Source organism: Elephas maximus, chromosome 3, assembly GCF_024166365.1.
Source record: "Elephas maximus indicus isolate mEleMax1 chromosome 3, mEleMax1 primary haplotype, whole genome shotgun sequence".
In the NCBI taxonomy this organism is placed as follows: Eukaryota; Metazoa; Chordata; class Mammalia; order Proboscidea; family Elephantidae; genus Elephas; species Elephas maximus.
In genome coordinates this window covers 65379765-65392716 of record NC_064821.1, presented here as the reverse complement: position 1 = coordinate 65392716, position 12952 = coordinate 65379765, and the positions used below count along the sequence as shown (strand labels likewise).

Sequence of the window (12952 nt, the reverse complement as noted above, 5' to 3'; positions counted from 1 at the left end):
CCAAAAGGGGCTGCAGTTTGAGGTTTTCATTTTTCCTCTGAGGGGCCTGCCGAGGGAGGGGAGCATCGTGTGGGCAAGACTTTCTAGGTCCTAAAGGAACATAAGAGAGGCCTCTGAGCTGACAGGGTCTCAGGGAGAATGCCCTGTGGCCCAAAGGCCTCTCCAGAGTGGGGTCCTGCAGCCCAGAGCCCAGGCAGCCCTGACTGGGCCTGCCTCCAGAACCAGGAGCTCAGGGTCTCTCACAGCTGGGCCTTTTCCCCATCTCATCCCTCACCAACAGGTGCTTGGTGGGACTGGAAGGTGTGGGCAGGAATCTGCTGGAGGGCACCAAGGACCCTAGCAAAGTTGTGAGTCAGCCTGGTGCCTCCTCCCACTGCTCACCCCTGCCCCATCCTCCCCCCTCCCCCGCCCCAGGCCTCCCCTTCACAGGGCTTTCAGGCCATCAGCAACAACAGTAACAGAACAAGAGCTCACTCTGACCAAGCACTACCGTGTGCTCCTCCCAGAACGTCCCACTTCACTTTCACACCCATTTTACAGGTGAGGACAGTGAGGTTCTGACAGGCCCAGCCAATATCACACCATTAGGAAGTGCCAGACCTGGGATTTGAACCCACTGGCCTGAATCCAAGGCCCCAGCACCTCAACTCCCCTGGAAGGGGCTTTAGGGAGAGAAGGGGAGTCAAGGAGTATCTTGGGGACACAGCTGGATGTGGAGGTAGGAGGCCTGTGGTAGAATCCCTCTTACCATGTGACCCCGTGGGTCACCTCCCCTCTGTAAGCCTCAGTTTCCTTGGCTGTAAAATGGGAAGAACCACCTCTGCCCTGTCTTTTCGGATCGCTTTGAAAACTCCCATACGAAGCATTGTGTGTAGGTGGCCTGTGGGATGGGAGAGAGTGGAGTGGCCTCGATAATTATTTTAAACAGTGAACAAGCGTTGGCCAGAGAGAGAGGTTCATGCCTGTTCATGGCGGAGTCAATAAAGCCCAGCTCTGCTCTTTCCACCTCTGTTGGCCAGTCCCCATTACGGGCTGCATTGCTCCTCCCCCCAGTTCTATCTGCCTTGTTGACAGAGGGATTATCGATGAAACGCATTGAAACCGAAATGTGCGCTAACGGTGGAATCACAGGCAGGAGGAAAGGCAGCAAGCGGAGCTGAGTGAGGCGGACGTTGAGGACACAGATAGCTCTGAGACGGCCTTCAATGCCGCAGAGCCTGTCGGGGAGGGGACATGATAAGACAGGCATACCGAGATAGCGGCGAGGGCTCCAGCCAAGGGGGGTCCTGGAGGAGCAGGCTGGGGCAGGAAGGTCAGGAGGAGAGGGAGGGCTTTGTTCTGAAGGGGGGACCAAGAGCAGTTTCGTGAGACAAACAATAGGAAAGAGAGAGGCTGGGGGTGGGCAGGGAAGAAGGGGCCCAGAAAGCGGAAGGCAGGCTGGGTTTGAATCCTGCTTCCTCCACCTACAAACTGATTGACCTGGGACGGGTCTCTGTGCCTCGCTGACTCTCCTATGGAAACCGGCAGTAAAGCCACTTAGTGCTTAGTGTCCTGAGGACTGTGCGTAAAGCTCTCAGCATGTGCGCTGCACGTTGTAGGTCCTCGGCTAATGATCCTTTGGCTGGGCCTGGGCCGAAGGCAGAAGCCGGGTGTCTGGGTACCATGGTTCCTGGGAGGTCGGCTGCCTGCCCCGGGAAGCCCCCTCCTCCTTGGTCCTGAGCGTGGCCTGTGCTGGAGCAGGGACAGATCTGGCTTGGGGGTGGGGGGCATCTTGGCGTCTCTGTGCTGGACCCTGAAAGTGAAGCCCCCTGACCAGCCTGCAGAGATTTCAAATGTCATTCCAGAGTCTTCCATGGGCCCAGCATGGTGATTTGCTGGTGGAAAGCCAGGATTTGAATTCCAAGAGCAGCAGTGGCCACCTCAAATCTGCCACCTGCCTGGTCCAAGCTGGCTGCACTGACTCCTGGAAGCTAAACTTGGGGTTAAATCCCCGCATTAACCTTTTCCTTACCTGAAAAGTGAGGGGTACCACACCTACCCCACAGGTTGATGGGAGGATCCAATGGGTTCAGGGATGCCCTGTCCTTATAAACTGTTAAGTTTGGAGACCAGGCCCTGCATCCAGTGGTCATGAATGGCGACATAATTCCTCAAGCACAGTAACCCAAGGTTATGACGAAAACATCAGCTCTGCACACAGGCTCTGAAAACTGATTCCATCACCACTGACGCTAAGTGCTTTCTAAATTGATGCTCATGTAACCAGCTCACAGGGTTCACCAGTGCTCCCGGTATAATCCACCAATTGATGCCCTTGGCTAGCAGAACCCTCTCTGGGATGCTACACTTTCTGCTCCCAATAGCCCGTTGAGCTGTCAAATTGGACCAAACATCAGTTGGGCCCATTCCCAAACCTGTTTATGCCGGCTGAGTTTTCATGGTTACGGAACTTGATTAAATATTCCAGCCCTGGACCAGTTTGTCCTCACATCCACTCTACCCTTCTTTCCTTGGCTCTGTGATGCAGATTGTCTTCGATGCCACTAGCCCTTGAGTGTCCATGTGATGATGAAACTATGGTGAGGAGCCCAGCAACGGGAGGGCCCTGGAGAAGGCTTCCACAGGCTTTTCCCAGGCCCTAGGTTAGCTGGATCCAACTGCACTTGACCAATGGGAGGCAACAGGAAGAGACGGAAGGATGACAGAAAGGGAAAAGCCAGGGTGTTTCTCCCCTTCACTCTCTGTCTCAAGTGTCATCTCTGTAGTGGCTAGGTCTCCTCTGTGGCTCCAGCAAACACTAGACTGGGCCACCATCCTCCTGTTTCTGTTGGGTGGCCCCAGCCCCAGGACCTGCTACCACCACCTCTCCCCGTACCCTCCTGTCCAAAGGTTGGTGGTGGCTTCCTGCTGTGGCTCATCCTGGGGCATCTCACCATCTCTCTTTGGCTTCTCAGCTCTCCCAACACCTGTGTTGCCAACTCTCTGAACTAACTCCTCTCAATTTCCGATACTCAGAATGGCTTCTGTTTTCCTGGTTGGACCCTGACTGATGGTAATGCTATATTACCAATGACATGATACAAAACAAGAGTCTTTGTTTTCAAGAAAACTAAGTTGAATACTGTTATGGATTGAGTTGTGTTCCCCAAAAATGTGTGTCAACTTGGCTAGGCCATGATTCCCAGTATTGTGTGATTGTCCACCATTTTGTCATCTGATGTGATTTTCCTATGTGTTGTAAATCCTACCTCTATGATGTTAATGAGACAAGATTAGAGACACTTATGAGGCAGGACTCAATCTACAAGATTAAGTTGTGTCTTGAGTCAATCTCTTTTGAGACATAAAAGAGAGAATTGAGCAGAGAGAGACAGGAGAAACTTATACCCCCAACAAAGCAGTACCAGGAGCACACGTCCTTTGTACCTGGGGTTCCTGCGCGGAGAAGCTCCTAGACCCGGGGAAGGTTGATGACAAGGGCCTTCCTCCAGAGCCGACAGCGAGAGGAAGTTTGTCCCTGGAATGGATGCCCTGAATTCGGACTTCTAGCCTTACTAGACTGTGAGGGGAAACCCTGGTGGCATAGTGGTTAAGTGCTACAGCTGCTAACCAAAGGGTCGGCAGTTCAAATCCACCAAGTGCTCCTTGGAAACTCCATGGGGCTGTTCTACTCTGTCCTATAGGGTTGCTACGAGTCAGAATCAACTCGACGGCACTGGGTTTGGTTTGGTTTTTTTGGTTTAGACTGTGAGAGAATAAACTGTTTGTTGAAGCCATCTATTTGTAGTATTTTTTTTTTTTTCTGTTATAGCAGCACAAGATAACTAAGACAAATACTTTGGAAAGACTCAGCAAAGGCAAGTTGCTAAAAAATAAATTAGATGTGGGTGGGACATTGTAAAAGATTGAGGGAAATAGTAAAATCTAGAAGCTGTTGCACACTGCTTCATAAGCACCTCTACGTTCATGTTCCACTGTAAAGAAATCAAAACTGGAAATTGTAGGTGGGGCCTTCTGGGGTGGCTGATGCCAAAAGAATAAGGGGAAGGCCATTTACTTCACATTTATACATTTAAAGTTAAAATAAAGGGTGAAAGGAATGGAGGTACAATTTTTCTGATTCCTTTCTTCAACCGTCACTGGGTTTGTCTGTTTTTTTTTAGTTGGCTCAGAGGTTTCTGTGCTGTTGGATTTTCTTCCCCAGTGGAAACAAGAAGAAACCTGACCGCCCACGGCATGCGGAGGGAATCCACAGTCAGAAGTTAAAGGGAAGGGAGCACAGGGAATTGAGCACCTACAATGTGCCAAACACACTATTATTTTCTCACTTAATCCTCTTTATAATTTCAGGAGGTGGGAACTGCAATTGGCCCCATTTCATAGGTGAGAAAATTGAGGCTCAGAAGAGCAAAGCCGCTTGCCCACGACCTTATAGCTTATAAGGATCAAAGCAAGCTTCAGCTCTGGCTGGTTCCAGCCTCCATACTCCTTCTGCTTCCCCAGGTAGCCTCAGAGATTCATTCACATTCCAGCATGGGCTTATGAGATTATAAATTCTTTGAGGGCAAGGACCATGCCTGGTGCTCAGTAAACATTTGCTACATTGCCCCCAAACCGAGTTGCACAGATACACCTCTGGGCCCAACAGAGCCTCTTGGGCTCCCTTGCATTCCCAAGCCTGGACTCAGCTCCCCGGGTAGGGGCTGGGAGAAGGAAGAGTCCCTCAGGGTGACCCATTCTGGTTGTAGGAGGCCTGCTCTCAAGTGTGGAAAAACCAGCAAACTGCGTAGGGTGGTGTGTTAGAAACTGGAGGCGGTGTCAGTAGAGCAGAAACAACTCCTGGGCTGGGAATCAGGGGCCTGGGTTCCACTGACTCACTGGGGAGCTTGGACGAGGCTCTGCCTCGCTGGGGCCTCAATTTCCGCTTCTATAAAATGGCGGTCTTCCCAGTTGTGCCATTCTCTGATCTATTTTACAACTTGGCAGACTCCAAAATACTCTGAATTTAACCAGAAGGCCAACGCAACCTTGGCAGGCTCCACCTGTGCCACTGAACCCCCACGGCCCTACCTAGGTGGGCCAGCTGGTGAGCTTACTACGAGGAGAAGGCTGTCCTCCCTGTCTGACTGTGATGGGTCCTGACGTGGGCTTACTCATAATAGGGCCTGAATTGCATCACCGAGACTCAGCCGAGGAAACCAATGTTGACGACGCCCGCACCTGGTGCCCGTCCCTCTGAGGAAGGTGTTATCCCCATTTTACAGAAAAGGAAACTGAGGCCCAGAGAAGGGAAGTGACTTGCCCCAAGGTGTCACAGCTTGGATTCGGCAGAGCTGGGACTGGATACCATGTCCAACTTATTCCAGAGCCTGCGTGGCTGTCACTATAAACCTACTTGTTTGCAGATCGAATTAGAACACACACCTTTGTTCTCCCTACTCCCCACCCCTAATAAACTCACGATTCAGGGATAAAGACTGAACCATCATGTGGTTCCAGATGAGACATTTTCTGGCATCCTGCTCACAGGTGACACAGTGCAGAAACAAGTCCCTGTGTGACCTTGAATAAGCCCCTCCTCCTCCTGGAGGATTATCCTGCTCCATGTTGGACCACAGGGGATACCAGGAATCCGAGGCTGATGCTGTCTGGCCACTGCCAGCGGTCAGTGCCTAGGTTGCAAAGGGACTTTTCTGAGGTCTCAGAATTTGACTTAAATGACGCTAAAGGGAATTATGATGTCGTTGTGAGGCCCTGGTTGGCGAGTCAGAGGCTGAAGTTTTACCCACTCCAGAATACTGTGTGACCTTAGACAAGCTGGCTTCAACACCTTGGGCCTCAGTGGTTTGGCCTGTGAAATGGGGAGACTAGAGCTAGACCGAAGAACAGCTAGACTAGTGACTAGACTGAAGAAGTGACACCTTTGAATTGTGGTGTTGGCGAAGAATATTGATTATACCGTGATCAAGAAGGACAAACAAGTCTGTCTCGGAGGACGTGCAGCCAGAGCGCTCCTTAGAAGCAAGGATGGCGAGACTGCATCTCACATACTTTGGATGTGTTGTCAGGAGGGATCAGTCCCTGGAGAAGGACATCATGCTTGGTAAAACAGAGAGTTAGTGAAAAAGAGGAAGACCATCAATGAGATGGATTGACACAGTGGCTGCAACAATGGGTTCAAGCACAGTAACAATTTTGAGGATGGTACAGGACCAGGCAGTGTTTCATTCTGTTCTGCATAGGCTCCCTATGAGTTGGAACTGACCCGATGGCACCTAACAACAACAGAGCTTGCAAGGCAAATGGTAAAAGCCACCACCCTCCCCCCACACCTGACTGGCTTCTGGGAACATAACTATGAAGGATTGAATTGTCTTCCATGTCTTCCCTACTTTTCTAGTCCCTTTGTGTCTTGAATCCCCCGAGACATGAAGGATTTCAAGAGGGGCTGACGAATGGCACTTCAGGTTGTGGGATGGGGGAACAGCATGAGCAAAGGCCTGGAGGCAAGAAGATCTAGGAGTGTTAGGTTGGAGCAGAGAACCCCAAATATGCCCCTGGGAGGCCCAGACGGTTAAAGTGCTTGGCTGCAAACCCAAAGGTTGGTAGTTTGAATCCACTCAGAGGCTCCTTGGAAGAAAGGCCTGGTGATCTCCTTCTGAAAGATCACAGCCATTGAAAACCGTGTGGATACAGTTCTACTCTGACACACGTGGATTTGCTGTGAGTCAGAATCAACTTCATGGCAACTGGTTTGGGGATCTTTTTTTTTTTTTTTTTTTTGAGAACCACAAAGGGATACACACTTGGGTAAAATGAGCCAAAGGGCCTTGAACGACAAGCTCAGGCCTCAGAACCCATGCTCTGTGGAGAGTCCTCAGGCACGGTGGTTCCAGCAGCTTCCACAAGGAAGGCCCATCTCAGTGGGCAGGCCACAGTGGGCGCGAGCACTGTGATGCCTTCACATGTTTCCCGTTTGTGCTTAATCCCAACTCGCATAAAACCCCCCTGAACTGCCCCCCAGCCACACTTGTGGATGCCTCTCCCCATCAGCAGTGGACAATGGCAGGGTGTCAGCCACAGCCCAGGGGCCATGGGGTCATGGAGGGGAGCCCTCCAAGCTTGGGTGGGTCCCAGATCAGAGCACCAGGTGAGGGGCCAGCGGAGCTCCCAGCTGCCCAGGCCAATGCTGGCCTTCATTAAGGAGTCTCCCACACAGGATCCAACCACCACCCTGGCCGCCCCCGCGCCAACTGCTTTCAGTTCTGCTTTGCCGGCTGCATTCAGAGGCCAGTCCCACAAATACAAACCATCGCTTTTTTTTTTCTTTCTTTCTTTTTATTTTTTTCCAAAAAAAGAGAGAGGGGGGCAGCCACAAGATCTTCTAAGAGCCGTGACATCACAGCCCAGGTGATCATGGCCCAGCCAATGGGCCAAGGCCGTGAGCTGGCTTCTTGCATCCTGTGAGCTGAGGTTGGGTTGACACTGTGAAGGCCTGGTCCCTCGACCACAGAACCACAAGGCCAGGCCCTCAGCCGCCTCTGGGGCGCTGCGCGGGAGCTCGTTGGCTCCCGGTCCTCCCCACCCCCTGGCCGCCCTCGCACCCACTGGAGCCTGGGCTCTGTTGAGGGTAAGCCTCATTCATTCATTCCCTTGGCGCTGGTGCAGCCGGGCTTCACTCTCCCTACCCTGCACGCTCTCTGCCCTGGCTGCCGAAGGCCCCTGCCCGCCATCTAATGATACACTCTGCATACGCTTCTGTTGAGAATTTGTGGGTAGACATTCCTGTGGGGCCAGGAATCCAAATTCTTGGGTACAAACAGAAAGTTACTTTCCTTGGGGATTTTTTTTCTCTCTCTCTCTCTCGCTCACACACAAACACTCTCGTGTTCTTTCCTTTTTTCTTTTTCGTAGCAGTAGGGGGAAAAAGGAGACAAGACCAAAAACAAAAACAAAAACCAAAAAAACAAAAAGCAACAACCTCCCCCACCCCCCCTTATTTTCAAAAGTAGCTAGGAAAAAATAAAAGGACAGCCAACCCCATCCATCCCACCCCAATCCCCTGAAGGGCTGAATTCTCGCCTTCCTCAGAGCGGGGCATGGCATCGAACAGCATCTTTGATTCCTTCCCGACCTACTCGCCGACCTTCATCCGCGGTGAGTAACGCTTGCCCGAGGTCCTGGGCGGGCCCTTTCGGGTAGGGGGCTGTGGCCAGGCCACGGACCACGGCTCTCCACCAACCGCCCCAGCTGCTCTCAAGTTCATGGCCCGTCTACCTAAATTCGCCAGCCTCTGAAAGCCTGAGGTGGAAAGAGGGGTTGGTGGCCGCCGTGGTCTCCTGGGGTGGAACCTCTTTTATCCTCAGCTGGTTGGGACAGGTAGCGGCTGGGGCAATGGATACCGCAAGACCTTGAGACCTCAAAGGCCAGATCTTGGAGGGTCTTGGGGTGGAGAGGACATGGGGGTGTCTCTGCGACCAACAGCTCCCTGCCTCATTAACAGGGCTCCCAGACCCTGCAGCTCTCAGCCAGTCCAGAGAGCTTGGACTCTCCACTTGGGCTCAGGCAGATGCAGGCTCTGGGTGACGCTCAGCTCCCCTGGAGCCAGGCCTGCTCCTGGGGAGAGCCGTGGGAGGCCAGCCGGGGACGTGACTGTGCCTTAAGATCGGAGATCTTCTGAGGACCTTTCCGTACATCGTCTGTGTCATCCCCGGGGTAAGGGAGGAGAAAGAGGCTCCAGGCTTAGGCTGAGAAAGTCCACAGCTCTGGGCTGCACTGAAGCTGATCAGTGGGAAGAACAGGATTTGAGCGGCTTGGGGGACTTGGTCACAGGAAAGAAGAAAGTGTTTCTGTGTGGCTTTTGCCTCTATCCATGGCCTGGAAGGACCCAGGGGACTGGATTGTATCCTTCAGCAGGGGCGGGGGCCCACGGGTCCCTCATTTGTGCCTCTGATTAAGTCTGGAGCTCAAGGGGAGGTTTTCCTGCCTCTGTCTGGCCCCTAGGCTGATGTGCTTTGGCCTGGGAAGCCTTCTGCTGCCGTTTTCCCCTGCCCCGGCAGGAGCACTGAAGAGTATGGGGCACTTGAGACTGAGGTATCAAGAGTCCCTGGGTTTGAGTGGCTATCTTGCTGAGCAACGTTAGGCAAGTTACTTGGATTCTCTGTGCCCCCAACGAAGGCCCCCTTGGGCTGGAACATTCTGATTGTCTGAGGCTGGGGGTGGGTTGTGTATGTGAACGTGTGCCTCTGGGGCATACATGGGGATCAGCTCTCCTCTGAAATAGAGGTCCTGAGTGAGGGCTAGAACTCCAGGGTTTGGGGACTGGTACTGCTTTCTCTCAGTTGAGGTGGTCAGCTGAGATGCAGAAATGGGTCTGACTGTACTGCCTAGCTGTCTGCTCACTGCCTGTCCTGCTGCCGGCTGAAAGTGATTCGGAGCCAGTCCTTGGGCAGCTGACTCTGGGCATGTACCAAGGCACATTTGGGTGCTGGTTGTCCAAGTGCTTCTGCAAGGGCTTGTCTGAGAGTGAGGTCCATTCCTCGTTCCTGGAGTGAGGCTGAGGCACGCTGTATGGGCTGCAGATGGGGACAGAGTCGGGGAGGAAAGGGGGCTGCTGTCCCCTGTGGTAGGGGCACTCCCACGCAACCTGGCTGTGGCTGGTGACAAGCTACCATCCCAGGTCCAGGAGTCGAAAGCCGGGGCTGCTTCCTTCAAGCTGCTACTATTATAATGTTGTTCTCTTTGTAGTTCTCGGAGCTAATTAAAGGCAGTTCTGTGGCAAGAAAATAAGAGTTTATAAAAACCATTTGCTGGGTCTTTGTAATCTGTATTTCTCCCTCCATGAGCAAGACGGAGAAATGTAGGGTTTAAAACAAAGGAACCTTGGGAGATGGGGCTGAGTACTGCACAGCTAGGTTGGGCGCTTGATGCTGTGGGGCTGGGGAGATGGCGGACCAGTGACTGACGAGGAGAGGGGTGGACAGCTGCCAGCTTTTGGCCCGTTATGTGCCCAGAGTCAGGGGGCCTGAACAGAGCAGGCTGACCCTTGGTCGGACAGGGAAGTGTGATGTAGCCTCCAGGCTGGGGCCCGTGGGGAGGCCTTGGGGTCTGGGGTCTGGTGTTGGGGGGCTTTCTTTGGAACTCCGAGGAGAAGGTCTGTCCACTCTGTTTGGCCCGCTTTCTACTGCCCAGCTCTATTCCGAGTGTTCCGCTTACAGCTCACCTCAGGGCTCCGTCTCCCAATTTCCATCCTCGGAGGCCCATAGGGCTCCAGCTGCCAAATTCTATCCCCAAAGAGACCCATCCTCGGGGTCCCGTCTGCAGACCTGCAACTCCACACTGCCCCTCTCTGGGCCTTTAACCCTTTTTTTTGCCAGGGACTGCTCTTGAGTCTCACTGAGCCTCTGGACCCCTTCCCAGAATTACAATTTAAATGCATAAAACAAAATGCAAAGGATGACAAAGGAAATAAATCTTGTTGTGTGCCATCAAGTCGATTCCAACGCATAGCAACCCCGCGTGACAGAGTAGAGCTGCCCCATAGGGCTTCTCAGGCTGTAATCTTTTGGGGAGCAGACCGCCAGGTCTTTCTCTCTCGGAGCAGCTGGTGGGTTGGAAATACAGTTACCAAACTGTAAAACAGCAACTTTGTGAGATGGTGACCCGTGTGCTCCTTCATTCACACACTGAATAAGACCTTAAAGGGGGTCTAAGTAAGAACTGCTCTGATGGTGGGTGGTGACGAGCACAAACATCTCAAGATAAGCTGCGATAACCATAATGAGGCCAAAAAATGTCTGTGATCTCCATTGGTGACAAAATTTGTGGAAGATGCTGAATTTCAGTGAGAGGTTGTGAAAAGAAAGATGAAATGTTTTTCCTGTCCAAGTTCGTGGACTCCCCAGAATTCTATGTGCGTTGAGAACTCCGGGTCTACAGCGCTTTCATCTCAGAATCTTCCCGAGTTGTTCTAGTGTCCATGAGCTTTTACCAGGAGGACTCAGATCAGGGTCTCCCTTCTTCCTCCACCTTGTCTTTGTCCTCCCTGCCCCTTCCAAGCACTGCCCTACCCCAGTCTCTCGGGAAGGCTTGGTGGAGCCTGCTCTGCGCTAGGCAGGTGGTTGAGGGACATCACCATCTTCTGAGAGCTTTTAAGCACCTGGATTCCTGATCCCACCTCAGCCTATGGAATTGGACTCTCTTGGGGTGGGGCCTAGGGAAGTGTGACCCTAATGCACAACCTGGGCAGACTTGGGGACCACTGGCCGCGTGCCTGACCCTCAGCCTGGCTCTGTCACTCATGTGCTGTGTGACTCCACCTGAGTCACTTAACATCTCTGGGCTGCCATTTTCTCATGGGTATAAGGCAGGGAGAGGGTTGAATTTGATGCCACTCAAAGTCACCCAACTCCCAGTGCAGCTTTCTTTGTCTCCCCTGCCCCATCCCCAGGGTGGGTCACCAGCCGTATCACCGAGTTCCTGCTACCTCAGTTTCCCCATAAGCCCAAGAGAGATGACTTCTCTTTTGCTCTCACTGGTAAAGACAGGCTGAGGATGAAGCATCTCAGCTGTCCCCCTGCCTTTGGGCATCTGTGCTCAGTGGCAATGGGGGCCTCTTGGAAACCACAGGGGAGGGTCCTCAGTCCCTGAAGAGGCTGACTTCTTGTCCATATGTTCCACAACCGCCACCCACCTTCACGTCCTGGTTTCTCTGGCTTAAGAGAGTAGGGGGTGTTCATTTTGACCCAGGCGACCCAAGCTCCCAGCCATTCGCTGGGGAGGAAAGAGGTTTGGGAAGAGGGTAGAGAAGCATTTGATTCCCATCCTGTAGGAGAGGGGTGAGGAGGCGACGAGGAAAGGGCAACGCTTAACGCGAAGAGCGGGCACACTGACAGTGGAATTGCAGGCTTTTAGATGGAGGTGTTAGGGGGTGAAGGGGCCAGCCGGAGTGCTCTGTGCCCCCGTGATTCTCCGCCACTCCCCCATCGCTTCTCCCAGGCTCTCAGGCGGAATTGGGACCAGCTGCCGTCAAGTCGGCTCCAACTCGTGACGACTCCACGTGTCAGAGCAGAACTGGGCTCTGTAGGGTTTTCAGTGGCTGATTTTTCAGAAGTAGATGGCCAGGACTTTCTTCTGAGATGCCTCTGGGTGCACTCGAACCGCCAACCTTCGATTAGCAGCCAAGTGCCTTATCTGTTTCCACCACCCAGGGACTCCTCAGGCAGGACAGGGGTATTTATTTATTCCTCTGCTTGATAAATGAGGAAGCTGAGACTTAATGGCTGTGACCCGGACATTCTGCGTGACGATGGGCAAGTCCCTTCCTCATTTTGGGCCTTGGTTTCCCCCGTGTGACAAATTTGGACAATGGCCTTAAGGACCCCCGAAGACGCGTCAGCTCTGTTGAGGGGCAACACCTTTATGCTGAATCTTCCCCCTGAGGCCCTTCTCTGTACCCTCTGGGGCTCCCGCACCCCCTCCCCGCCCCCATACAGAGGCCTCCTACAGCAGTCCTAAACCACATTCCCAGTGGCAAAAGCGTTCTTTCAGACCTTCAGGGAAGGAACCAGGGAAAAAGGGTCTAAATTGCCACATGCGGGATTTAGGGGAGCTCTCAGGAGGAAAAGATCTTCCTTTATTAAACCAGTCATTCCACAAAAGTTTTCCTGCCAAGAACTCGGGAGATGCCTGACACAGAATAAGTGCGCCGTAAACACTTTCATCTTTTTATTATGTGGAGCCTGGCCTGGTGCTGGGAGCTGGGGACACAAGAGTGACTGTGCTCACAGTCTGGTGGGGACAGAAATGGCTACACAGAAAAGGATGATGAGGGTTATGACAGGGGAAGAACGGCGGGAGGCTGGGGAGCTGAAAGAGGAACACTGGCCCAGCCTGGGAGGAGAAAGCGCAATTCCCGTGGAGGAGGGAACTGCAAGCTGGGTTTTGCAGGCTG

At 52.9% G+C, this 12952-nt stretch overlaps 1 protein-coding gene across 1 annotated transcript in view; it reads left to right on the top strand.

Moving 5' to 3' along the window:
* Positions 1 to 7500: 7500 nt before the first annotated feature.
* RUNX3 (RUNX family transcription factor 3) overlaps positions 7501 to 12952 on the top strand; it is a 70522-nt gene continuing 65070 nt past the window's right edge. Inside the window, exons 1-2 of the mRNA XM_049878296.1 lie at positions 7501 to 7630; positions 8092 to 8157. Of these exons, the coding sequence (XP_049734253.1) occupies positions 8100 to 8157 (58 nt within the window). The 5' untranslated portion in view covers positions 7501 to 7630; positions 8092 to 8099. The remainder of the gene's footprint in view (positions 7631 to 8091; positions 8158 to 12952) is intronic.